Below are 27,037 nucleotides of genomic sequence, written 5' to 3'. Positions count from 1 at the left end.
TGCTTTTTTCTTCCCGCAAAGGCTCACAGATGGAAAAGATCAGGACAGAGGCAGATCGTAGCCTTTCCCTGACCCTAACCCTGATCTTTTTACCTTGACTGGCTGGCTCAAAAAAGCATCGTTAGCAAGCGAGCAACATATATTTATATGTCAATTAGTAGGAAAGAGAGTCATAAATAACGGGGCGGGGAAAACGGCCAGCACGCGACCTGAGTCGCAAGATGGATCGGGAAAGGCGCATTCCTAGTACAAGGACGAACGCCTCCCCTCCCTGAAGAAGACTCTCCCGGCAAAGAAGGAAGAGCCAGGAAGGGCACGATCCACCTCAAAAAGTCTCCCAAAAACCGGACTGGCAGCAGGGCTCCTCCTGCGCAGCTTTCCTTGATTTCAGCTTGTTGCTGTTAACCGCCCTCGAGTGGATCCCGACTTATGTGGATGAGACATCTCCAAGACCCCCTGTCCTCCACTGCTCTGCTAAGCTCCTGTAAATTCATACCCGTGACCTCCTTAGTAGAGTCCATCCATCTAATAATAATAATAATAATATATTTTATTTATAGCCCTCCTCTCTCTGCAGACCGAGGCGGGTTACAACAAACACAATAATAATAAAATACAATATACAATTGAAATTCACATTTCTGATTGATCCCCTACCCCAACCCCCCTCCCAATCATAAAAGGTAATAAACTAAAAACAATATCAATATAAAATAAAGACACTATACAATACTAGTTAAAAGGGGGGGAAATAAGAGAGCCTCCCTCTCTTTCAACTACCCTCCACCTTTCCTAACATTATTGTCTTTTGCAATGAGTCGTGCTTCCTCCTGATGTGGCCAAAGCACAACAGCCTGAGTTTAGTACCATACTCTCTTTGCCTCCAAGAAGAGCTCCTGGTCTGATCGGTTCAAGAACGCACTTGTTTGTCTTCTTGGCTGTCCATGGTATCCTAAGTACTCTTCTCCAGCACCACATTTCGACTGAGTTGATTTTCTTTCTGTCTGCTTCTTTCACTATCCATATATGGTAATTGAGAATACAATGGTCTGGATGATTCTGACTTTAGCGCCCAGTTGTATGTCTTTGCTTAGTGCTTAGTTCACTGCTAAGTTCACTCCTAAGCGGTATAGCAATATCTTGCTATTGCTATTTGTTTGTCTTCTTGGCTGTCCATTTTCTCCCTGTCTTCTTTCTTAACTGTCCAGCTCACACATCCGTACATGGCAATTGGGAATACAATGGCTTGTATGATTCTACCTTTCGTGCTCCGTTGTATATCTTTAAATTCTAAGATCTAATATAGCCCTTTCATAGCTGCCCTCCCCATTCCTAGTCTTCTTATTGCTGGACTACAGTTCCTATTTCATCTGTTCAGGAGAAGTACCCAGAGGCTGTTCTGCCATGCGGGCCTTTTGATTTGGCCAGCCCCCCGGAGTGTAGCCTTGGAGGATCTGGATAGTGCCCAACCTTAGATTATGTGATTATACGACTATGGAAAGGAGATAGGGCTCATTCACACTGCACAATTAGAGCGCTGCCATTCCACTTTCACTACCACGGCTGAGATTCCACCTCAACATTAAGAAGGACTTCCTAACAGTGAGGGCTGTTCGATAGTGGAACACACTCTCTCGGAGTGTAGTGGAGTCTCCTTCCTTGGAGGTCTTTAAACAGAGGTTGGATGGCCATCTGTCGGGGATGCTTTGATTGTGAGTTCCTGCATGGCAGAATCGGGTTGGACTGGATGGCCCTTTCGGTCTCTTCCAACTCTATGATTCTATGATCTCAGAGAATCCTGGGGTTTGTAGTTTGGCCAGAATCACCAGAGGAACTCCCTGGCTGAGCCTCCTAAAAGCGTGAAATCAAAGGCTTTCATGGCCGGCATCCATAGTTTTTCTTCTGAAGATGCCATCCACAGATGCTGGCGAAACGTCAAGAATAAAGTCTTCTAGAACATGGCCCACCAAAAAACTATAACTTCTAAAAGCCTCTTCCTAATCTGGCAGCCCCACGATTCAGGGGGATTTTGCCAGGGCAGTTAACGAGGAATCATAGCGCTAGAGCTGCATAGTGTGAAAACAGCCAGGAGCACCTGTCAGATAAAACAAAACAAGTATCAGAGAGTAAATGCAGTAGAATCGTCCCTGTGGCTGGAACCAGACTGGCTGTTTTGGGAGTAGGAAGAAAACATTTAGACATTGGGGTGGGATTGGGGGGGGGGGTTGTCCGAGATAGCGGCTATTTCACCTTAGTATCCAGAATTCCCAAATCGATTTTGAAGGGGTTTGATTATTTATTTGTTTAGATCTGAAATAATGCTTGCTTGCTTTGACTTAAAGCAGGCGACTGACTGACATCAGTGGGATGTAGCTCGGTTATAGTGAGCGTAGGTTCAAGGAAACATACTAATTTAAATGCCAATGATACCAAATGGGCTTGTTCTGAATAAATCCAGTTAACGATCTTCTCTTTCTCTCGGGTAAAACAGATAGAGTATATGTCGGATACCTTCCCGCGATCGCAGAAAATTAGGCAGGGAAAAAAATATCACACACTCTCAGAAACCACTGATTCCCAGCCAGTAGTCCCCATTTGTGTCGCACAAGGAAATGTCCAAAAGGCTCCCGATTGCTAAAGAAAAAGGGGGAGAGACCCCGCATCCTTCAGAGAGTGCTGTCGGTGGGATTGTTCCGCAGCCAGAATGTTAGCTTTTTGTCTCCCTCTGTCGGAAATCTGGGTCTCCACATCGCAGGGGACTTTCCTAAAAGTAATCTTTAAAGGAGGCGTCATCCTCGTTCCTCTTGGTAAAGAGACAGTCTGAGAACCGACCTGGGCAGAATGCAACGTGGCTCACTTTTTTTGAGCTTGATTTTTAATTAATTTTAACACAGTCTAATTGGCAATCAAAAAATAATATACAAACATAGTTAATGAAAATGGACGGGGAGAGGGAAGAAGGGGGAAGAAAAGATTGAGATAGACAAAGAAAAAACACATAGAATTAATACTTGATAGTCGGACTCTGACTCCTCCTAATGAAAAGGAAAAGAAAAAAGAAAAGAAACGTTCTACCATTACAGATCCAACTCAATAATCTTACTAAAACTGCTGATAGCAATAGCCACAGATTATTTCTTATTGCTCATAAAGTCCAGAAACGGTTCCCAATCTTTTTTTTTTTAAGTCTTCGATTGGCTTTTTTCTTTATAATTTGGTTATTTTGGCCTTTTTTGGCCTTTTTGGGCTGACAGCCTTAATAATCCCGTCTTCCATCATCCTTCAGTCCCTTTCCAAATCTGAGCAAGCAATCTTCTTGCTGCTCTTGTCATACCTCGAAGAAATGATTCATATTTATTATCCACTTCTTTATCCATAACGCTTAATTTAAAAAAAAACAACAACAACAACATTTCTGGCAATGTTGAGGTTTACCCTCACAGCAACATTACAAAAATCTAGCTTTACATCATTTGTGTTTATTTTGGATTAACATTTAAATCTTAGATCGATAACTTCTCGCCTTCTTGCAAGTCCACCACATACGCAAAAAGGAGCCCTCCTTATATTGACATCACTTTAAAAAAGAAGTGACATCCCACCTCATTATTTCCAGGCGACTTCAGGCGCTTGTTGATGTGAGGCGTGAAAGCTTTCTGATTTCAGGGTTTTAGCCTGCAAATAAAGAAGCTGGTTGCCGAAGAAGACAATTTCACAATCTGAGGGAGAACGAATGAATTCGTAACGTTTTCCCAATTTAAGGGCCCTGCATAAACTTTTATGAAGTTCCGCACTCCAGATTTAATAGAATCACGAGACTTCTTTCAGCTGCATGGCCCCTGCCATACGGGGAGACACCACCACAGCACTCCTGAAAGTTGCCCATCCAACTTGGGTGGAAGGAGTTTAAGGAAGTCCCTGAAACCACAGGTCCTTAAACTGTTTTCCGAGTAGCCTCATTATCTAAAATGTACCAAGCTGCGAGCTGGTTGAGGTGGAGGGCGATGGTGTACCTTCGGAGCTCATTTCCGACTTATGAAAACCCCCAAGGAGAACCTACCACAGGGCTCCCCAAGCTGTTCTTCTCTATGGACCCTTCCCCAGAACAGAGATCACTGGGTAAATGGGAGCCCCCAGTCGTCAGCTGTCAGCCAGAAAATCCCTTCTGTTATCCCTTTTACCAAACACTGGAGAGAAACAGACGTCCAAATTAGTTTTGGGTGTGTTTTTCGGGCTCTGTGGCCATGTTCTAGAAGAGTTTATTCCTGACGTTTAGCCAGAGAAGATGCCAGCCACAGACATAGCCCGAAAAACCCACAAAATATAGATGCCGGCTATGAAAGCCTTCGACTTCACACAGATAGATGCCCAAGCTCTCTGTCCCAAATGCTCACATTGTGCCACCGATCTAACAAGCTTCGGTGCTCTTATTTTTCTTCAACTTCTTATTTTTCTGATCCTATCCATTAGTTTGCTCCTTAAAGGTCCAAAACACGCTGCGAAAATAATAAAAGCTTGAGGCCCCTTTGTGACTGCCCTGGCTCAATACTAGGAAATGCTGACATGTAGCCTTCTTTGTCAGAGAAAGCTCTGGTGCCACAATAAACTACAATTCCCAGGATTCCCTAGCACTGAGCCAGGGCAGCTAAAGCAGTCTGAGACGGGATTATTTCTGCAGTGTGTTTTGGACCGTAGATCGACTGCATTGGCTCTCAACCTGGGGCAGGGGAGAGGCATTGAAAAATGCAGGGAAAGGAAGAGTCACTTGGCAAGTGTGCCTTGCAAAAGAAACTCAGAACTCTAAAAGACTGGAGGCGTGAAAAACCAGCCACAGTTGGACACGAGTTCAATGCAATCGTCCTTTCACTTTCCAGCGAAAGGACAGAGATGCTGCCTACAGCCTAGCAGTTTGCATTCGCTGGGCCTGGTCTAGATTTGGTACCCTTGGTTACTTTCTGAAGTAAAGAAGTAACTTCACAGGCAACTAGTAAACGATGCTCTTTGCTGCCACCAAAGGCCACATTGGTTCACGTGAATTTAAAAGGGAGTGCTTAAGTGCAGTGGTAGGCGGTATAGAAATGTACTTGCTATTGCTATTAGACATGGCCAGGGAAAGGAAAGAAATCGATCAGTGTGCAATAATAGCTGAGTGGGTCCTCCTTGGTCAGAGTATCCCATGCATTAGAATACCAGGTACTGGGAGGGGTGGGGACAGTTGCATTGGGCATTGCATTCGCACTCTGCTCCCAGAACATCTGCCCACTTTCCTCTGAGGGCTGTGCCTCTGTCTGCATAAAACACAAGCCTTTAAAAATGGTTGAGTCTCCGCTCTAGGAGGCTGAAGTTTAAATTCAGAGTAAAGGAGGTGGAGGTTAAAAACGATGGAAATAGGTTGGGTGAGGAACCCCAGTGAATGAGAGGTCTATTTCCTGATCAGATGTTTGCCAAAAGGAAGAATGGGGTAGACTAATTCCATGTTTTGGTAGTGATGGTGTGGTGTGACACTGGGACGCTAATCAGGTTTGCTTAAATCCTCACTGATTTTAGGGAGATTTTTAAGTAGGGGTGTGTTTACACTGCAGAAATAAAGCAGTTTGGCACCACTTTAACTGCCATGATTCTATCCTACAGAAACCTGCGGTTTGATTTGTTGGGGCAATAGATCTCTCTAACAGACCAGGCCGAATGCCTCCCCAAACTACAAATCCCAGAATTCCCACAGGATGGAGTCATGACAGTTAGTGTCAAACTGGATTAGTTCTGCAGCGTGGAAGAGCTGGAAGTCTGCTTAGGATTGATTAAGTTGTTGTGTGCCTTCATTTCTGACTTAGGGTGACCCTAAGGGGAAGGGGAACCTGTCAGAGGGTTTTCTTGGGAAGGTTTGTGCAAAGAGGACCTGCCTTTGCCTCCTTCTGAGTTTGAGAGTCTGAGAGGGAATGACTTACCCAAGATTGAATGGGAAGAAAGAAAGACTGATAAAATAAAGACTTATTTCATATTTTATTTCACAACACAATCCAGTGGGTTTCTATGGTCCAGCAGGGATTTGAACGTTGGTTTCCAGAGGCATAGTCCAATGCTCAAACCACTACACCCCACTGGCTCCCTTGAGTAGCTGGGACATAAAGACCTTGAGACTTACCTCTGAATGAGAGTCTAAATGTCTGAACATTAAATCTGTTTACTGGGGGACAAGTGGGATGGGGGAATGGTTTTGCTCTGCTTTTGGTTTTTGAGGAAAAGAGCACTTCAAAATAGGGACAGAATTCTCTTAAACCCAAGCCCTTGAGGTTTTGAGAGTCAGAGGTTTAATGGGAAGAAAGAAAGACTGAATGGATGAAATAAACCGAGACTTTTGTTTCGTATTTTATTCCACAACAAAATCAAAAATACACAAATAGCGATGCCCTTGTTGCACCAACTCCAAAGCATAAAATACGTTGGAGTAGTAGCATCAATGCTTGTGTGTAGCTCTATGTTTCCTTAAGAAGGGGTGATGTCTCCCACACAGGAACACTAGTGCATAGCTCTATGGTCATTTGGTCAGTGTGACTGTTAGAAGAGGTCAATTCCCATACCCATCCCTTTCTGGGGATCAATAAACTTCATTGCCCTTTGTTCACTCTCTTCCTCTCTCTGCTCTCACCAACCACTGATGTAGAAACCAGACTGTGCTATTAAAGATGTTTTGTGAAGCTGAAGGCTTTCGTGGCCAGTATCCATATTTTTGGGTGGGTTTTTCAGGCTCTGTGACCATGTTCTAGAAGAGTTTATTCCTGACCTTTCGCCAGCATCTGTGGCCGGCATCTTCAGAGAATGCTCTTCCATACCAACATAATTCTAACATTTTTGGACCAACTCCAAAGTGTAAAATACATTATGCAAGCTTTCAAAGTTTCTCTAGCTTCTTCGTCAGGCAAAGATGTTTAGAATCCTGCAGGAGAAAAATGGTGATGATGTTAGAGTCATAGGTCTACATTCTGTCTGGGATGTTGTCTCTTAAGATGGTATTGGAGGATTGCAATGCAAGCAGAGGCCACTTCCCTTATTGGCCATGGGAGGACTAGAGTCAAAGAGCAATAAAAGACGGATAATAAAATTTCAACTCCCATCAGCAACAGAAAAATAACTTCTCTTGAGGTCTATGTGTCCCTGGATCTCACACAGGACAACATCTCAGATATAATGCAGGCCTCTGATTCTTTGATGTGAAAAGATGCAGACAAGAACCACTAAAGGGGCCAAGAATTAAGGATATCCTAAAAAAGAAAATCAGTTGACAATTAGATAAGAAAGACACCAATGTGTTTTTGATATTGTCTGTGTTTTCAGACTCAACTAAAATATCATGAATAAATGAAAGAGCGATGAGAGCAGATATGGAAAAGATAGTCACAGAATAGCATTTCATGTAATAATAATAATAATAATAATAATAATAATAGCTATGCAAAGTGGGATAGAAATAATAATAATAATAATAATAATAATAATAATTATTATTATTATTATTATTATTATTATTTCTATCCCACTTTTCTGTTAACAACAATCAAAGTGGCTTACGATAAAACCAGTTCGATATACAATACATAGTAACATATATCATGTCCCCAACTCCCCCCAAGACAGGATTAAACACACACATAGTTCTTTCCATTATACAGAGCAAGCAAACTTTGCATAGCTATACTAACTAATTGCATGTATCTTTGCAGAAGTTTAGGTGCAGTGTATTAGGCTAAGTGGTGATTTGGGATTATATTTTGCAAAATGGAAGTTCCTGAAGCCTGAATAGTAAAGAAGTACATTTGTCTGGCATGAAGCCAGCCTAACTCGAAACAAAATAGTAAGCATGAAGAAGAATGTATTCAAATGACCGACTTGTAATGAACCCAAGAAAGGTACAGTGTTGGAATGGAATCAGATGGACCAGTACAATCCCATCAGAAAAATTATTTACATTAGTGAAGGCTAGTAAAGATTTGCCTCTGGGTGGGAGGAGAAAGGTCAGAGATATTGTAACACCAGCTCTGACCAAGATTCAGGCTGCATCCGCACTGCAGAAATAATCCAGCTTCACACCACTAACTGCCATGGCTCAATGCTATAGAATTCTGGGAACTGTAGTTATATGAGGCATTTAACCTTCCCTATCAGAACACTCTGTTGCCATAACAAACTGCATTTCCCCAAATCCCAGGCACTGAACCATTGTAGTTAAACTGGTGTCAAACTGGATTATTTCTGGAGTGGGGATGCAGCCTAAGACTCTCACATACCAAGATAGCTGTTCATAACAGCTTCACTGTTCCTAGCTGGTAAGAGAGAACCTCTTCTCTTAGGCCCCATTCCCACTTGGCAGATAAAACGGATTATATTGGCGCGATTCTGATTCGGATTATGTTCCGAGTCTAATTTGAATTTTTTCCATCGTTTCCATTATGAAAGGGGGCAAATTACCTTGATTATTTAGACCCTGTTTTTGTTCCCATTTATTTTACATCGCTGTATTTTAAAGAGGAGTAATTTGCTCCCCGTTCCCATTTGTGTCTGCAAGCTGTCAATCAAGCGCGTAGGCTTCAGACGTCACAAATCTTGGGTTTGTTTTTGGGGGGGGGGGGCAGCCAATAAAAATCGGCTGCATCTAAGACTCTTCTGTTGTGTCTCCTCAGACTAGAAGGAGCCTCTATTCATCCTAAACCCCTTGCATCCGAGGCTCTTCTGTGTCTCCCCATATCAACTGCCATAACTCAGTGCTAGGGAATCCTGGGAATGGTAGTTTATTATGGCACCAGCACTCTCTGGCAGAGGAGTATAAATGTCTCACAAACACAACAGTTCCCATAATTTCTTAGTACTGGGCCGATTCAAATCCCAATGGGAACGATATCGGAGCAATGTGGGTCGAATGTGCACTCAAATAGACACAATGCATTCATGATTCGCATCCTGACCTGTGTTATAGGCCAGTGGGAATGGGACCTGAAATAGTTTATAATAATGATGTAGTTCTTATCTAAATAGATATATGCCCATTATGGAAGAAGGGAAGGAGGGAGGGAGACACACACACATACAAGTGCGCACACTTGCCCAAAGACTTTATAAGATACTCCAGACACTGTATTTATAATAGCTCTTCCCTCCCTCACATTACCTCTGTATAACAGTAAATGATGGACATGGTAAATACTAGAATGTTTAGTTGAATACTGTATTGTTCCCATATTTTAGAAACTGCATACTTTTATGTATATGTACTTAAAGCGTGAAAAGAGAAACATTAAGTAGGCATGTCATTATCATTCATAACTGAAGAACATATCCTTGTTAGTAATTTCTCTGCAAAATAATTTTCCCAGTTTCCTTCAGGCACCCCTCTCCTCAGCTTTTCAAGACCCTGAGAAGCCCCAGGGGAAGAATGTGCAGAGCAGGTCCCATCCTTCTTGCAGCACCTTGCACCAGTGTTATTATTTTCTCTCAGCTGGGAAAAATGTAAATATATCCACAATCCTTTCATAAAACAAGCCCAGCTGTACCTCAGTTAACAAAGTACATGTGTTTCTGGGCATAACTTGTTTAACAGAAAATTTGGTGCCAGAGGCAGCAATAACATGGAAAGAATAGGAATAGGTTCCCACCCCACAAAAAACAAGAAGAGCAGTTGAATGGGTTTCAATAAGCTTTAAATCCAAGCTAATAGTATGCATATGTGAAACGCAACAACCATGTTAGGTAAGCCTTGAAGAAGTAAACAAAAATATTTTGAATCTCCGAGACACCACTTGAAAGTGGCTTCCAAAATTCATCCACCCTCCACTTTTTTTTATGGTATCTGTTTTGATGGTCAAAGTTTTTACCAGCCTCCACTTTTCTTATGGTATCTGTTTTGATGGACAAAGTTACAGATCTAGGCTTCTTATCTATGAGGACACATGTTCCAAGTGTGAAATTGTTGAGGTGTCTCAATGAACTATTTCCTACACAAACTATTTCCAAGCATCAGGGGACAGGTTTGCAGCATTATCCTCTCCCTCAGGGAACACCTTTTCTACTTCCTTGGAGATGACGGTTGCAGAACAACAGCCTTTTTCAATGACAGATGATGCCAGGCCCTTCACTGATCATATTCTGCAGATGGCAAAGACTCTGGAGCTCATTATTAAACAGCCAGAATCTCTTGTCACTGACCCAGTTCTGAAGTGAGTTCAGCACCAGACCTTGGCCCTGGAATCAAGTCGACTGCTTCCATCTCTGTTGGAGATTGCCTGCAAGTCCTGGACACTGTTTTCCATCCCTTCCACTTCTAAGGGGATAGAAAATCTCTACAGGGTTCAAGAGATAGACTTCAGTTCTGGCTTTTCAGTCATCCTAAGCCAAACTCTTTTAAGTGTTGAGCAACCCAGTCTGAGGGACATGATTAGGGGTGTGTGGGAGGTATGGGTTGCTCCTGGTGAAACCCTAAGGTGTGGGGTGGCACCAGTGCTCACCAAACATCTGTCTTTGGGCAGAAACAGGCTGTGATGTTTGCTTGCATCCCTTTAAAATGCTGAAGAGCCAGTATGAATGGGGATAAGACTCAGTGGCAGGAGAAATCAAAGGCCTCAGGTGAAATTTTAAATTTTATTTTATTTTCTAAAATTAATTTTTTTAAAAAAATTAAAAACTTAAAATTTAAAAATTATTTTTAGAATTTCTTTAAAAACATCACATCTTACCAAATTTCAGTTTTACCACATGAAACTATGTGCATGTAAATACATTTAGTCTGTGCACATAATATTGTAATTTAAAGATCTAATTTTAATTTTGCTAGTTGATTATGTCACAATTATTACCATTACATTCAGTGATATATGGGAATTACAATTTATAAGTAACATTAATACAACATTTTTTTTTTACTAAGGATTCTGTATGGTGTGGTATGGGAGGAGGTCAATGGGTCGGTAAAGCAATTGGGGGTGGGGGGTACTGCCCTGTGTGACACCAAACCTAGTGATGCCAATGCTCCCACAAACAGTATACAACACCAGCTGACAAGGATGGGGAAAATCTATATGCAGTGACCTCTCAGTTCTAGTCAGCAGTTGTGATCTCCTTGTGCATAGCCAATTATGAAGCATGTATTGGTGTGTGTGTGTGCAGAAACAGCTCCAATGAGTTAAGGTTTACAACATCTTCAGGAGGCTGACATATCTTTTCATATAGACACACACAGACTGGTGGACCAGTACAAAAAACAGCTGACCACAGGGTACTTGGAGGACCGCCTCTCCCCATACAGTCCGCCCCGCACTCTCAGATCGGGCAGTAAACATCTATTAAGAGTTCCTAAGGCAAAGTTTGTGTCTTCTTCACAAAGGGCATTTTCCATCATGGCCCCCCAGACCTGGAACTCTTTGCCCGACGAGCTCCGCTCAGCAACCTCCCTAGATCTCTTTAGGAAAAATCTGAAGACCTTTCTTTTCCGTCAAGCCTTCCCCCATGTGCCTTGATGTTATTCTTTCTCTCCCTTGTGCATATTGTTGACCCAGCTAATTTGTTGTATGGTTTTTAATTGGTTTTTAGATTGTGAATTGATTGTATGAAATGTTTTAGGATACATTGTATTGTTTTTTAAATTGGTATTGTGGGTTTTTGTATTACTGGGTTATGGGTTGATGTATTGTACTGTTCTTGATGGTGATTTTTGTAAACCACTGTGATCTGCAAGGAATAGCGGTATAGAAATCATTCATTCATAATAAGGTGATGGTGGGAGCTATAATTCTGAGGAAATGCACATGGCTATATTCATTGGGCTTAATCCAGAAAGCAACATATACGATAGAGAATCTCCCTTTTGATGAACAAAGTTGTTCTGCATCTCCATGGATGAGGAGCTGAATCATATCCTAAAGATGAGGTCCACAGCAAGGAAGTATGTTATTCAGTCACAGACCCAGCCTAGTTCTTAGTATGACTTGGTCTGGCCCAAACAATCTTTGTCACTGAAGCATTGTTTTAGTTATCCTGCTAAATTACAGACTAAACCTATTTCCATTGGTTCTTCTTCTTCAAAGAAATCATTTCATTCATCCTCCACCAAAAAAGACATCATGAAATTAAACATCACATTTGACTTCTTTTTAGGTCTCCATCACAACTGTCACATAACCTCTTTCTATGAGAGCCGTTCAAATTGCTTTCTAGCATGGGAGTCCATCACAACAAACTTATGAGTCCTTGACAATGTGTTAGGCATAGAACTCATGTCCCTACCAACCATAGGAGCATTCCATTCTCCCTCTCCCTTGTGGGTACTCAAAGAAGTAGAGGAGACATGGAACCCCTTCTCTCTTCTTTCATCTATGAGGTGGAGGGCTTCTGCTGATACTTTACCACACCCAAGAGGGAATGGATCTTCAACCAATTTTAGAACTTCAGGATCTCAGTTTGAATGTGAAAACCAAGAAATTCAGTACCATCATTTTCAGAACTATCCTTTCCATTTTTCAAAAGGGCATTTGGTTTACTATGATAGATCTAAAGATTTCTTATTGTCATACAATGAACAGACCTTACCTTTGTCATTATCTTCACTTTGTAATTGGCAATAACAGCTACCATTTCCATGTCCTTCTGTTCATCCTTTCTGTGGCACTAAATGTATAGCCATGGTAGGGTTATTGAGAACTCAAGAGATTGCGGTCTTTCCACAAATAGACAACTGGCTGCTGACAAGATGGTTCAGAAAGGTTTCCCCCACAAATTAATAATAATAATAATAATAATAATAATAATAATAATGTTTATTTATATTTCCCACCTCTCCCATGGATCAAGGTGGGATTACATCAATAAATTAATACAGTAATACAAATAACAAATATCCATATTATGCTCCATCTTTTGTGAGTTCTGGGCCTGACTGTCAATGCAGAGAAGTCACACATAATTCATCCCAACACATCCACTTCTTCAGGGCACTTCTGAATTCACAACATGCTCAGGTCTCTTTCTACTGGATGAGAGAAGAGCCGTGTTTGAAGGGGTGACATACCAGTAGGTCTCGACAGGTTCCCACCAGGTCCACCTAGATTCTTTTCAACCTGAACGCCACTTTCAGTCACAACAGTCACTTCTGTTGCATGCTCTTTCATGGGAATCCCCAAGAAAACTTCTTACCATTCCTTCTTACCATACCATGCAGTTCAGAGATCTCTTAGATGGTGATTCAGTACACAGAGGGAAATATATTATATTGTGCTGATGACAGATGCTCCCCTCTCAGGCTGGGAAGCTCACATGTCGGCTTCACTGTTCAAAGACATTAGCTACCCCAGGATAGTGGCTTAAATAAATGCATTGGAGAGCTCAGCTGAGATTAAAGCATTTGAGGCATTCAACCTAGAGTTACATGACAGATTTGTGCATGTAGCAGTTGTCATCTGCCTCAACAAAGAGGGCAGGACAAAGTCCAACACTCTTGTGGATCTGATAATGAAGTTCTGGGGCTGATGGCTCCTTAGGACATTTTACTTCTTTCTCCTCCCCATACAGGAGAATACCCTGGCAGATTTCCCTCAGTAGGATGGGAGCAGCATCTCATGAAAGGAGACTACAAAGCTATACAGACGGGTGCCTAAACGCCGCCCCTGTATGCTCTGTATTGGTGCCACATCAACTGCACACTGTGGCACTGATCTGCACCCCAAAAGAAGCTGCTCCGAGCAGCTTCCTAGAAGGGCATCATTTGCGCGCTCGCACATCATGATGATGTTGCTTCCAGCCAGCGCCATTTGGGCACTATGCATGGTGCACAGTGTATGGATGGGAGCATGCCATGATGGCATCCGAGCGGCTGAACTAGGACTGGGGGCATGTGGATGCTCAGCCCTAGTTCAACCCTACTGCGCAGTCAGGCCCGCACAAAGTGCCGGTCTGTACTGCCTCTCTATCCTCCAGTAATAATTAAGGAAAACGCTTTTTCATTTTGGCACAAAGATATAAAAAATTTCACCAGGGATGGAAGGAAGAATTAAATGGAAGACACTGATAGGCACAAGAGAGAATGGAGGATGTGACTTACCTGAGATTGTATTATCAAGCAAGTACCTTTACCTGGATTATGGATTGGATAACATTAGAAAATTAGATAATTTTAAAATTTTATATGGACTGGATAACATTAGAAAATGAGATAATTTTAATCTTTGTTTTAGCTGGCATATCTTTGGCAGGGAAAGGTAAAAGTTCCCATGGAAATGCCTCTGGAAAAATTGGATGATTAAAAAAAAGAAATTTTATATAAATATATCAAATTAGATTTCACAACAGGAGTCCTCCCCAACAAAGATGGAAATCTTTAGATGCCAGGTTAAGATATGATATCTTAATAAAGGATCAATGAAATAACTATAAAATGAAATCACTAGAAGGATTAGAAAGGTTAAATCTCAAAATACGTTGGCTTCTATACATACAATTAAAAGAAAAATATAAAATAGACTTAAATTTAGAAGGGTTCCAGAAAAAGAGAATTGAGTTGAATAACATACTTACCAGTAAAGAAACAAAAAAGACTGCAAAATTATATAGAGTTGGAACAAAATCAAATTAAAGAAACATTATTGAAATGGGCCTTGGATACAGGAGAGGAAATTGTCCTAGAAAGTGGCTATACTCCAGGAAAAAACACAACAATTTACGAGCTGCCAGGATCTAAAAGAAAATTATTGAAAAATGGCTCAGTGTTGGCATTTTTCTACTAAAAATCTCAAACATCTATAGGACAGAACAAAACAAGTGCTGGAAATGTCAACAAATGCCAGGTTCCTGGATCCACATGTGGTGGAATTCCCCCAAAGTAAGAAAATGGGGGGATACATATTACAATAAACAAGATATTAAAAATTAATTTTCAAATGAAACCAAAGATCTACATATTGCACATGACAAACAAGATAACAAAAATTGATGAAAAGAAGTACTGGAAAGTACATGAAAACTGCAAGCAGAAGACTTCTAACACAAAACTGGAAAACAATGAAAATTCCAACAACAAAAGAAAGGTTATTAAAGTTAATAGACATGTTGAATTAGATAAATTAACCTGTTGGCTAAATTTTAAAAAATCAACAAAGTAAGTTGATAAGGATTGGTTTCTTGTTACAGAATTCTGTAAAAATAGGTGGAAGGTGTAAAAGAGAATAGAAGAAAAGTATAGCATAGGCACGTTACAGACTGCCCAAAAAGGACGGTCTGCCGGTGCTGTCATTTGCTATGTGGAGGAGGCCCAGTGACCAAACCGCATGACTCCTCCGTGCAACAAAAAGCCGAAAAAGCGGCTTCTTTTTGCACCATGGAAATGGTGCCCCAAAGCGCCAATGGTGCACTGGCGGCGTCATTTCCTCTGCGTGACGTGAGGATGCTAGGCGTCCACGACGTCAAGATGGCGGCACCCGTGTAGAACAGGTGCCGCCATTTTGTACACGCTGAGTGCGTACTAGAGTTAGGAGCGTCCGGAAAGGACGCCCCTTTCTAACTCTAGTACGTGCGCGGCACTTACTTTTTGCACATTTGTAGTGGGCTATAGATAACCAAATTAAGTTCATACCACTAAGATATACAAGTGAAGATACAGTGAATCTTATGTTAGAGCAGAAAGCAAGAAAAGAGAGAGAGAGAGAGAGAGAGAGAAATGAGTCCTATGAAATCAGATAATCAACAGGAAGCGTTTTTTGGGGGTATATTCATAAGAATATTTACTGTATCATATTTGTTATCTATATTTTATATATGTAATTTTTAAAAATAAAGTTAATTGTGGTTTTTTTAAAAGAATGATTCTATGCTGGAGTCCAGAAGGAAATTGTTCACATATGAGAACATGACTTCTTATTAATAATAGGCTATTGGAATCCCAAAGTAGAAAAAGTAAAACTTGACAGAAATAGAGTCTGAATGCAACTGGTCAATGATTTGTGTGAAGGGACAATGAGAACTACTATAATAATCAATGCACAGAAATAGAAGCTGGCAACAAAAAGGAAGATCAAGAGACCTGTTCCACAAGATCTGAGAAATCAAAGGAAATTTAAACCAAGAGTGAGAATGCTCTATGATCAGCAGGAGAACACATTACATGACCAAGTACAAAGACAATGGAAACAATACAATAGGACATTATCAACTATCGAGTTTATTTTGTGGCTTTTCCCCATGGGTTTGTGGAGTTCACATTAGAGGGATTCTGAAAGAAAATAATTGGCTGAAATGACTCAGTACCGGTGCTTACTTCATATGTAAGACACTGTATTCCACACACACCCATTGCTTTCAAAGGCATGTGTTAAGCTATAAAATAGGGTTGAGCGTTTGTATGTAGTTTGACACTACTTTGTGTTGAACTTCCTCATGTGCAAATATGTTCATAACCTGAAACAAAAATTGCATGTTGCCTTTGTTGACTTGAAACCTGTGTTTGATTCAATTTCTAGATTTTTGTTGTGGCAGAAACTGGAAAAAACAAATATTGACCACTGTTTATTATTTCTTGTAAAGTCATTGTATTCCGATACATGGTTACAGGTTAAAGTGGACTTGGCAGGACATCTTACTCCAAAGATTGATGCATCTGTAGGAGTTAAACAAGGTTGCATTTTAGCTCCTTTCTTATTTAATTTTTTTATTAATGACATTGTAAAAGACCTGGAGGGTTTGCAATATGCCCCTGTCACAATTCTTGATACCAAAATTTCTTTGTTAATGTACGCAGATGGCATTGTATTGATTTCTAGAACGGAGGTAGGTCTAAGGAGACTTCTTGCAAAACTCTCCACATATTGTAAAAACAACAAACTGACAATTAATTATGACAAAACCCAGGTTATGGTCTTTGGAACACACCCCAAAAAACATGTTTGGCAATTAGATGGAAACATTATAAGTCAAGTAAAATCATTTAGATATTTAGGCCTAGTATATTCAGCCACAACATCTTGGAAGGAACAACTGTTAAATTTAAAAGTTCAATCTTACAGATCGGCAAAAGCTACATTAAAGTTTGCGGCAACTAGAGGGGGAAATTTAGTAAACCTTGCCTTAATAGTATATAAAGCCAAAACAATGGCACAGTTTCTATATGGGGCAGAGGTTTGGGGCATCACATGTAAACCAAACATAAACCTGGAACCCCCTCAGAATTACTTCTTGAGGTCGTTGCTGGGCCTCCCCAGAGACACACCAACTGCCATGCTTAGATTGGAAACCAACATGCTTAGTATAGAAAGCCTTATAGATAAGAGAATTTTATGTTACTGGCTTAAAGTTCAGAGGATGGATAATAATAGACTTCCAAAAAATGTTTGATAGAACTGAATAACAGCATGCCCAACAAGAACTGGGTACATCAGGCCGTGCAATTAATTATCAAATATGGAATTTCATTAGCTGAAATTAATGAACTCCAATTGGAAGCACAGATAAAGTCTATCAAGAACGTAATAAGTGAAACATCGCTACAAAAAGATCTCCATACTGCTTATCTGTCCTCATGTGCCCCCCTATACTATAAACTCAAGAAGTTCTGTATTTTTCCAGACTATTTTGTTAGTTTAACATTTGCAAACTTACAGAAAGCTTTTACCGAACTAAGATTAAATATGATGGATACAGCATACAGAGACGGAAGATATAGAGGTATTCCAGCAAAAGAACGTACTTGAGTATATGGTTGTCAAGAGGTAGAGGACCTTGTTCATTACATGTTACAGTGGAACCTCACCATAGGCGGGCGCGCCATACGCGGCCTTGAGCATACGCGCTCAAGCCGCGGCGCGCGCATGGGGCGGAAGGGGCGGCACGTCCCATTCAGTTGAATGGGCGTGCGTGCCCGTTGCGCCCCATGCACCTCCGCGCCGCCGTGCACAAGCCCCATTGTTTACAATGGGGCTCGAGCATAGGCAGAAATCGCCATACGCGGCGGGATCCGGAACGGATCCCCTGCGTATGGCGAGGTTCCACTGTATTTTGTCCTCTCTACCAAGAACCAAGAGAAAGGTTCATTACACCTATAATAGAAACCAGTCCCAGTCAAAACCCACAGGATATGATTTTTCATCTTCTACTGGACCTGAATAAATATGTAACCTGGAAAGTAGCTTTGTTTGCCTTAGCAGCTAAAAAAATCAGGAACAAGTATATAACAGGGATAGCCATAAACTGTAAAGGTGATGACTATATTTGACAAAATTTTTAACCCATAATGACAACTGTTGTTCGTTTGTTTAGAAATTCTATACCAGATATGAGATACTCGCATTTTAGATATAATTTACATGTATTTTTATATTGTTATATTGTTATATGTATCGTTATATTGTTGTGCTGTGCAATGACCTTTGGTCAAAAGCAATAAAATTTGAATTTGATTTGATATAACACTACTTAAACTGCCATGGCTCTATGCTATGGAGTTCTGGGATTTGTATTTCTGTGAGGTATTTAGCCTTCTCTATCAGAGTGCTTTGATGTCACAACAAACTATACACCCCAGGATTCCATAGCACAGAGCCATGATAGTTAAAGTAGTGTCAAACTACATTATTTCTGCAGTGCAGTTGCAGCCATTGATTTGCATGTATAACTAGCACCTAAACCTAGTAAGCTACCTGGGATAGTTTGTGTAGTCAAGGCTCGGAATCCTCTTCATATACTAGAGGGAATCCAGTGCACAGTTTTGCATGTGCTAATTTTTATCTATAGATGAAAAATTAGAAATAATTATTGGCATTGAAATGGAAATATATATTTCAGCAAAGTGGCCAGGTGACCTATATGTCTTCTCTCTGTGCTGCCTGGGTGTTCGTGATCAGCTACAAGGTCCCCACTGCCATTCCTCTTTCTTATGATGCTATATCTTTATCCAGAGCAGTACAGAATCTCCTGCACAGGAACACTTTTGGAAGTTTTTCTTTAAATTGGTGACTCTCATTTAAATCAGGGCACATGATCATCCTAGAAGGAAAGCATTGGTGTCTGTGATTGGCAGAGAGCATGTAAACATGCCCAGATTGGCCAAGACAGATATAACTGACAGGAGTCAGACCTTCCACCTTAAATATCACTAATGATTGACTACTGCATTTCAGGTCCTGCATTCAGGAGCCCAGGTCTAGATCTGGGTCCAGGCTCCTTACCCTGGCTCTGTCTATGAGATGGCAGCTCTCCACAGCTGAGGTGGGATTTGGAAGGAAAACTCACCATAAGAATGTGATAGTTTGTAACATATGCTTCACCCTTCAGAATATTTGTCTGAAGTGGTTTATTTCAATGGGAACTAAAAGGCAATGGTTTCAAATTGCTGATAATAACTGCCTCCCCTTTTAGACATGGTGTAACTATTAACCATTTAATATAATGTATTTTCTGTGGTCTAATGGGTTTGTATCAGCAGGCCTAATGACTGTTTCTATTTAATGTTCAGATGTTTAATTGCAATTGAACACTTCAACACCATTAGATGAAAACAAAGCTACCAGCTTCTCCTTGACTGTGGTCTGGCAAGGCTCCAAACAGCATTTAAAGCAATCTCATATGTTTAATTCTTGCCACACGGCTTGCTTGCTGCCCTGGGGAGAGGAGCTAAACAATCCAGTGTGGCCATTTGAAACATTTCAATTAAAAAAAAAAATGGACAGAAATTTCTGATAAAAAAAGCACAGTGTGTCAAATCACTGGAGCATTTGCACTTTTGTAAAGATGAAATAATTCTGTTAGTTTCACTGTATAACACACTACAAATTACTCTAATTAGTGCCGAATCTGAAATAAATTTATCACGACTCATAGGCATTTATTTTCAACATCTGCCCAGAACAGCTTATACATCAGGAAAGGAGAACCCTGGCCCTCCATGGGGTTTCAGACTATAATTTCTATAATCTCTCACCATAACTTGTGCTGGCTAGGGCTGGTGCAAACTATAAACTCAAAACATCTGTATTCCCCCTCTTATGCACTCCATGTTTCTCCACCTAAGCATGAGGTGATGATACACCTAAGCATGAAATGATGACTTACGCTGTAAGGGCTGCACTCTTGATCATGGAAGATTATTGTTGCCAAAGCCTGGTAGGTTACTTTTTGTTACTGTTATTGTTTCATTTTAAAAACAGTTGGTTTTCATTGTAGTTACACTTTTAAAAATAACTCTTTACTATCCCATATCTCATTGCTATCACTTGCAAACAAAAATCTGAATGCTACAAGTGTCTTGTTTCTCCTATCCACATTTCTGTTGTCTCACAGCAGCAGCCGCTAGCAAGGGCCGCTACGCCTCAGTTTTGCCAAAATGCCCTCCATTTTGATCATGCCTAAGAAACATGCATTTATATTAACGCTTTTTAAAAATTATTAACTTTTTTCACGTGCCCTCCATTTAAAAAAATATGTCCTACATTTGGGGGGGGGGTGTAAATTTTGTCCTATGTATGTCCTACATTTTTTAACATTTGTCCCGGTTTGGAGGTTGACTGTTATGGCAACCCTACCTGTACTCCATGTGTAGAATACTCTTTGGAAAGGTGGGCCACTTCACCGACTTAATATAAAACAAATGGAAATATCTGAACATCACCTCTTAAACTGTCATAATGTTTAATGCGTTACATTATTGTGCTGAAAATGGTGAATGTTTTTATTACAATACAAAAGCAGAATATGAATGTTGAAATACTTCCACCTAGTAGTCAGGCTGGGCCAGAAGTGGGGAGCAGGGGATGGGGGTGGAAGGGGGCAGTTTCATTCCTTTCTAAGCTTGCAGTGGATGTTTAGCATTAGCCTCTGTGTCTTTACAACATCATTCACTGCAGGGGTTGTATTCATCTGACAGTTTCTCTTTCAAGATGGATATGCTTATAAAAACCTTGTGCCTTGCTTGGTGAGGCCAGCTTGAGATCTGTCAGCATCACCATCATTGTGACACAATGCTGGAAAGGCAAACACAATGGTAAACAGAGCTGGATTGGCAAAAGACAGAGCCTGCCGGAGAGGAATTATTTTCAGCCAGTATTTGGCCTTTTCCCAAGAACTCTTACTACTCTTCCTGTTTATCCTCAGGGAGTAGGAGTGGGTGAGGTGGAAGCAGAGGGTGAGAGGTATGAGGAAAAAATGAGAGAACATTTGTGTGAGTAGAATTGACATTTTTGCACCACTGTTCTCCCTACTTTCAGAAGCATGTGGGTATATAAGGCATAAAAATTCAAGGCCAGAGCCACGAGCAAGAAATTTTCTGTATTTGTTTTTTCAGGAATAAAGTATATCAAGGTATTTTCCTTTAGTAAATGCAATAGAAAGTATGCAGTCAGTAGGTTACCCAATTTGTTCACCAAGAATCATATTTGCTCCCCCATTACTATACTGTGTTAGAAGTACAGGGATAACTGGTAACAATGACATCCTCTATCATTTTTGCCTGTTATGTGTGTTGGTGAGAGCCAGTGTGGCTAGTGGTTTGAGTGTTGGACTACAGCTGTGGAGGTCAGGGTTTATTTATTTATGGTAGTTATACCCTGTCCTTCAGCTCTAAAGGCTCTCAAAGCGGCTTACAATTATTATTTTAATTAGATGGTTCCCTGCCTTCAGGCTTACAATCTAATTTGTTGCTTCAGGAGCAGTGCAGGACATTAGGCTGTCCAGTTGGCTTTTGTACATGAAATGGGGAGGGAGCACCATTTTGTTTTTTGCCGTGGTCAACCAAATGTCTTTGATCACTTCTCGGGAAGGGATGGAGAACCTGCCAGAATCTATTTTCCACAGTTGAAAGTTTTGTGGAATTCTTTCTCATAGGAGCTGAAATCCTCAATCCCAAGTGAACATTGAACATATTTGCCACTTTGAGCAGCATTTTTATTCCAGGATTAGTGAAAGCATAAGGCACAATGAGAAAATGTCCATTGGTCTTTTTAAGGCTTTCCCCCAACTCTCTTGTCCTTGCCTCTTCTCCCCTTTTACTGTGAATGCATATCTACATTCTCAGTTCAAAACACAGGAACTATTGAAGTATGGAATAACAGCCTAACAACCACGAGAAGACATTTTTAATAGTTTCATTTGTTATCCACATGGCAGGGAGTAGGTGGCTGGTGAGCAATAAATATTCGCTAAACTTTATACCATTAGCGTTGATGTAGCTTTACCAAAGACAGCCAGGTGAAACAAAAATGTTCATTTGGTGGCAACAATAGCAACCACAGCAGAGGAATGGCAACTGGAGGCTGTTAATTGGATCACTTCTCTCTCTTCCCTGTGACACAAGGGGGGAAATTATGAGGACAGAGGGCTCCTGGAACTCCCCCAAACACATAAACAGCCACCCTCACTTTCTGAGGATGCCAGATCCAAAAAAAATGAAAGTAGGGGGAAATGGGAAATTGTACGAAGAAGAAAAGAGAACGGAAAAATGGAAGAAAATAGAGGAATGAAGATTCCAAGAACTCTCTCCGACTACTTTCTGAAGAATCAGGATACCAAGTTCTTTTGTTTTGTTTTTTAAGGAGGAACATCAGGGAAAATTGGATTATTAAAAAAAAGGAACAAGTGGGCAAAGGGGATGGAAGAGTGATTCTTTCAGGAACTCTTTCCAGTGTCCATGATACTCCCCAGGTCCCCAGGTTGTAAAAATCAAAATAAAACAGAATAATTGGAAAGAAATGAAGTTTAAACACAGTGGGGGCGGGGAGGATAAGGAAAATTAGAAATACAGGATTTCTCCTCCGTGTTCCTTTAAAAAAATAGATTTGTCTGTCTCATTGTTTTATCCTGTGAAGTGCACTGTAAAGTGTCATTGACAGCATTGTGTAAATAATTTATTATAATTACAATATTCAAGTTTGTGTACAGACATTAAAGTAACTCTACAAGGCATTGGATCTATTTAGGGGATAAGGTTCAGCACATTGGATAATTCCTTTAGACTAAAACCTGAAGCAGACTCATTGCCCATCAATGTGGAAGCCACCATCTACCACAGATTAAAGCATCCATTTTGTTCCAGAAGGATGTGTAAGCAAATGTTTTAAGACAACCACACACAAAAGATTTCTAATTACAGTGTGTGAAACCCTAGCTCCCAAGCAACAGAGGCCCTTTTGTCCTCTGTTTGTTCTTGTTGTCTGCCTCCAAGTCATTTCCCACTTAAGGTGATCCTAACACAAACCAATTATGGGATTTTCTTGGCAAGTTTCTTCAGAGAGAGTTTGCCATTGTCCTCTACAATAACTGATTTAAATACAATTGTCCTCAGATGGATAAGCAAAGAATGGGTATTCCACATGTTTGTGTGGGAAAACATTCTTATGATTGCCCAAGGACTAAACCTAACCCATAGATCCAGTGTCCTGAGTATAGGATCCTCTCTTTAGGATCATCAGCTCTAGAACCCTTACCAGTGGAATCTTCTAAGCAAACCTCCTCTGACCTAATTTGGAGAGAAAAGATGGGATGAAGAAAGGAAGAGTAAAATGTAGTCTAATTTCAATGTTCAGCACAGAGGAAAAACATTATTAAAAGTGTCTTCAGCTGATACTGTCTGGATATGAAATTCCTGAAAATATAGGGGAAGAATCACTCCAAAGGCCTGACCTTTAAAAATCATGTTATTAAAACTGTACATCAGTATATTCCAATAATAATTGGACATGGGGATTGAGACAGTTCACAGCTAATGTGCTAGTAAAGAAAAAGAGATTGGGAAAGATACTATTAGGGTTTTCTTTTTCTCCATTGATAGAGGGAAATAGGAAGGAGAAATGATGTTCAGGAATGGAGGAGCAATGTCCTCTGGAAAAGGCACGATACTGCAACATGGCTACTGGCCTTTTTTCCATACTATCTACAATATGCAGGTGCTCACCCTACCTTCACATCCCTACTCAACAGGGAAACAACACAAAGAGTAATGACTGGCCAATCGAAAGCCCTGGCAGGCTTATTTTCCAGTCTTGAAATGTCCCCACCTCCTGGTTAAGTTAAAGCATTACAAAGCTATGCTGCAAATCTGATCCTAGCAATGAGAACGGATTGCCTCTACTGATATGCAGTCTGGGTAAATGTCCCAGGTTGCTTCCCCAACAGTGTGAATGAAACACAATTAACTTCCGTATCTTTGCAATTGCACTTCATACACACTACTGACAAGCCATTCACTGGACTTCCCCATGAATGAGAAGTTGCAGGAGCATGCTGGAGTGTTAACAGGAGTACTGAATGAGTGTGACATCATTTGAAAATCTTCAGCGCAGTCACACAATTATGTCAGGAGCATTCCTTTTACTCTCACTTCTTTTCCCCATCTGATAATCTGTTCCACCTTCCTTGGTCTACTCACTCAGGCACCTTCCATTCTAGTGACACTGTCTAACCAGACTGAGAACTTGCCTCCATTCACAGTGCAGTAAGACTGAAAGACTTTCATGCCTAGTGGGTAAACACAACATTGGAGCATGGACCTTTGGATATCAGTCCTACAGAGTTCCCTGAGTTTCCACTGCAGATTGGGAATAATCATCAGATTGTGGACTTTAAGCTTAGTAGCTTCCCTTTCCAGTGTCCAAGCTAAGAACCAATGGCATTTTGTTAAGTGTTTGCAGGATCTCAAGCTATGCACATCCAACACTCAGCTAGCTTACCCCCCAAGCTCCCTTTTCCCAGCTGAAGAAAGTTTGCTACTTTGCCCAGTCTCCTCTGGATTTTAAACTATTATTTTATGTCCTTACTTTAAAGGAGCTGTCCAAGGTATGAAACCCTGTACTTAGAATAGGTTCTGCACATTGTACGGCTACTTTAAAGTTCATACTGAATCCAAGAGTGGAGTCACTGGAAATGGAAGCTACCAGTGGGAAGATGTCCTTTCCAGGAGAAAAGTAGATGAGGAAGGTGGGCTCTCCCTCCAATATTCTTTTTCCTCCATAGAGTTCCAGCAATATGTTTTTATACACAATATGGCTTCTCCCTATCTGACTGGAATCACAGAGGAGAAAGTGTGAGTAGGGGGTATGTATGGCTGATCACACATACACACCCCTACACCAATATTGCCACATACTCCCTTCCATTTGCAAAAAAACCCCATGTATGCTCGAGCCCCATTGAAAATAATAGGGCTCGTGCATGGCGCAGTGCACAGTACGGCGGCACACACGCGCCATGGGTGCATGCCCCATTACTCTTAATGGATGTGCCACCCCTTTCACTCCGCGCAGTCCTGCAGGCTCCCTGGCGGCTTTCAGCGTATGCTGAAACCCACGTATGGTGCATCCGCGTATGACGCAGGCACACTGTACTTGCATTAGTAGGTAAGCTTCCCTCCACACCCCCAACCTACTTTGACCAGGGGTCACAATTGAGACTGGGCCACATACCCTACCCCAGGACCCTGTTACTCCTATGACCAACCCCTCTTTTTATGTTAAAATGTCCCTTACTTTATAATCAGTATAAAGGTGGCAATCTTTACCATATTTTAACCCATTGACCTGTTATAGGCCAGGGGGGAGGCTTTTTTTCCCTTCAGAATCATCATCATCATCATCATCATCATCATCATCATCATCATAATCTCTTACCCACCTCTTCCTATGAATAGAAGCAGGGAACAGCTATCCTTAGCTGAGGCTGTTTTTGAAGGCATGGAGAAATATATTTGGGTGTCATCAGCATACTGATAGCACCTGCCCCATGTCTCCGGATGATCTCTCCTGGTGGTTTCATGTAAATGTTGAATAGCACTGGGGATAGAATGGCACATTGTGGTATGCCATATAACAGCTCCTTTTCTGAGGAGTGGCTAACCCTAAACACCAAAATCTGGAACCTGCCTGAGAGATACAGTAGGAGTGGAACCACTGAAGCACTGCCTGGAGTTGGAAGGCAAATGCCCTCTGGATTACCTTGCCCAGAAAAGAGAGATTTGAAACCAGTCTATAGTTGTTGAAGCCCAGGGAGGGCTTTTTTTCAGAAATGTTCATATCATCATTTCTTTTAAGCTTCCCTCCTTGAGAGATGCATTAATAATATATTGTAGTTGAAATCTAATTGCATCTCATTATCTCTGGCTTTGAAAAGCAGGCTCCCTGGGTCTAGAATTAAGTGTGGAAGGGCAAAAACATGACAATTTTTTTTCCCTTTTGAGCCCTGTAGAAAGAATAAAAGCCCTTTATTTGTGAAAAATTGGGGTGTTTTGGGGCACAAGGTATGGGTCCCACTCTCTAGGTATCAGGGGAGATGTTTGCTGCTCTTGAGCCCCATTTAAAAATATACTTAGCTTAACTAAGTATTTGTAGGCTACAGGAAAGTAATGGAGCGAAGATACAAAAATTATCTCACCACAGCCTACAATGGAGGTGGAGAGTATGAATGACCATCAGCAAGTTGTACAACAGCTGGTCAAATAATATCTTCATAAGTGAACAGCCCATATGGATGTTTCTATTATCTTGTGGAAATCCTGTTAAAAAGGGAGGATACATTAATGACATGAACCATCAGAAACATACAGTTTAAAACATGATGGGATAACATTAACATGGAATTGACATAGAAATCATTTGCTTGAGTCATGCATCCAAGATGAGTTGCCATAATTTAACAAGGAAATAGACAAATTGGAGAGAACTCAGAGGAAAGCTATAAATATGATAAACTGTTTTGAAGGCATGTTATAAATTTTAAAAGAAGATTAAAGGAATTTCTGTTTGCTCTCATTTGTTCTTATCTTCTTATTTCATCTGCTAAAATGCTGTTTCAAAATCACACTTCTGTTTTATCCCATCTTGATTACCATCATGACCTTCTCTCTGACAGCTTGTCCTCACTTTCTGTTTGTCCTAGATTTGGCTTCTAGTATCAGACAGGCTTGCATGATTGAGGCAGGTCTTAAACTGGTTAGGTGGTCAGAAGTCAGGTAGAAATTTGTGTGCCAACACTGGTAAATGAAGGGAGATGTAGGATAATTAGCTTCACTGGTATAGCAAGCTTTCTGACACCCATC

General features: G+C 40.9%; 2 protein-coding genes across 2 annotated transcripts in view; one reads left to right on the top strand and one right to left on the bottom strand.

Annotated features, from left to right (window-relative positions):
• LOC149316834 (paired box protein Pax-1-like) overlaps positions 1-12,621 on the bottom strand; it is a 38,531-nt gene extending 25,910 nt beyond the window's left edge. The window contains exon 1 of the mRNA XM_089518335.1: positions 12,571-12,621. Within this exon, the coding sequence (XP_089374461.1) occupies positions 12,571-12,621 (51 nt within the window). The remainder of the gene's footprint in view (positions 1-12,570) is intronic.
• LOC149316829 (thrombomodulin-like) overlaps positions 1-27,037 on the top strand; it is a 902,913-nt gene that overhangs the window by 446,395 nt on the left and 429,481 nt on the right. The window lies entirely within an intron of this gene.

This window comes from Sceloporus occidentalis, unplaced genomic scaffold (assembly GCF_023333645.1).
Source record: "Sceloporus occidentalis isolate IW3139 unplaced genomic scaffold, rSceOcc1.0.p SCAF_3, whole genome shotgun sequence".
NCBI classification, from domain to species: Eukaryota; Metazoa; Chordata; class Lepidosauria; order Squamata; family Phrynosomatidae; genus Sceloporus; species Sceloporus occidentalis.
The sequence above is the reverse complement of the archived record's forward strand: the minus strand, read 5'-3'. Positions and strand labels throughout refer to the sequence as shown.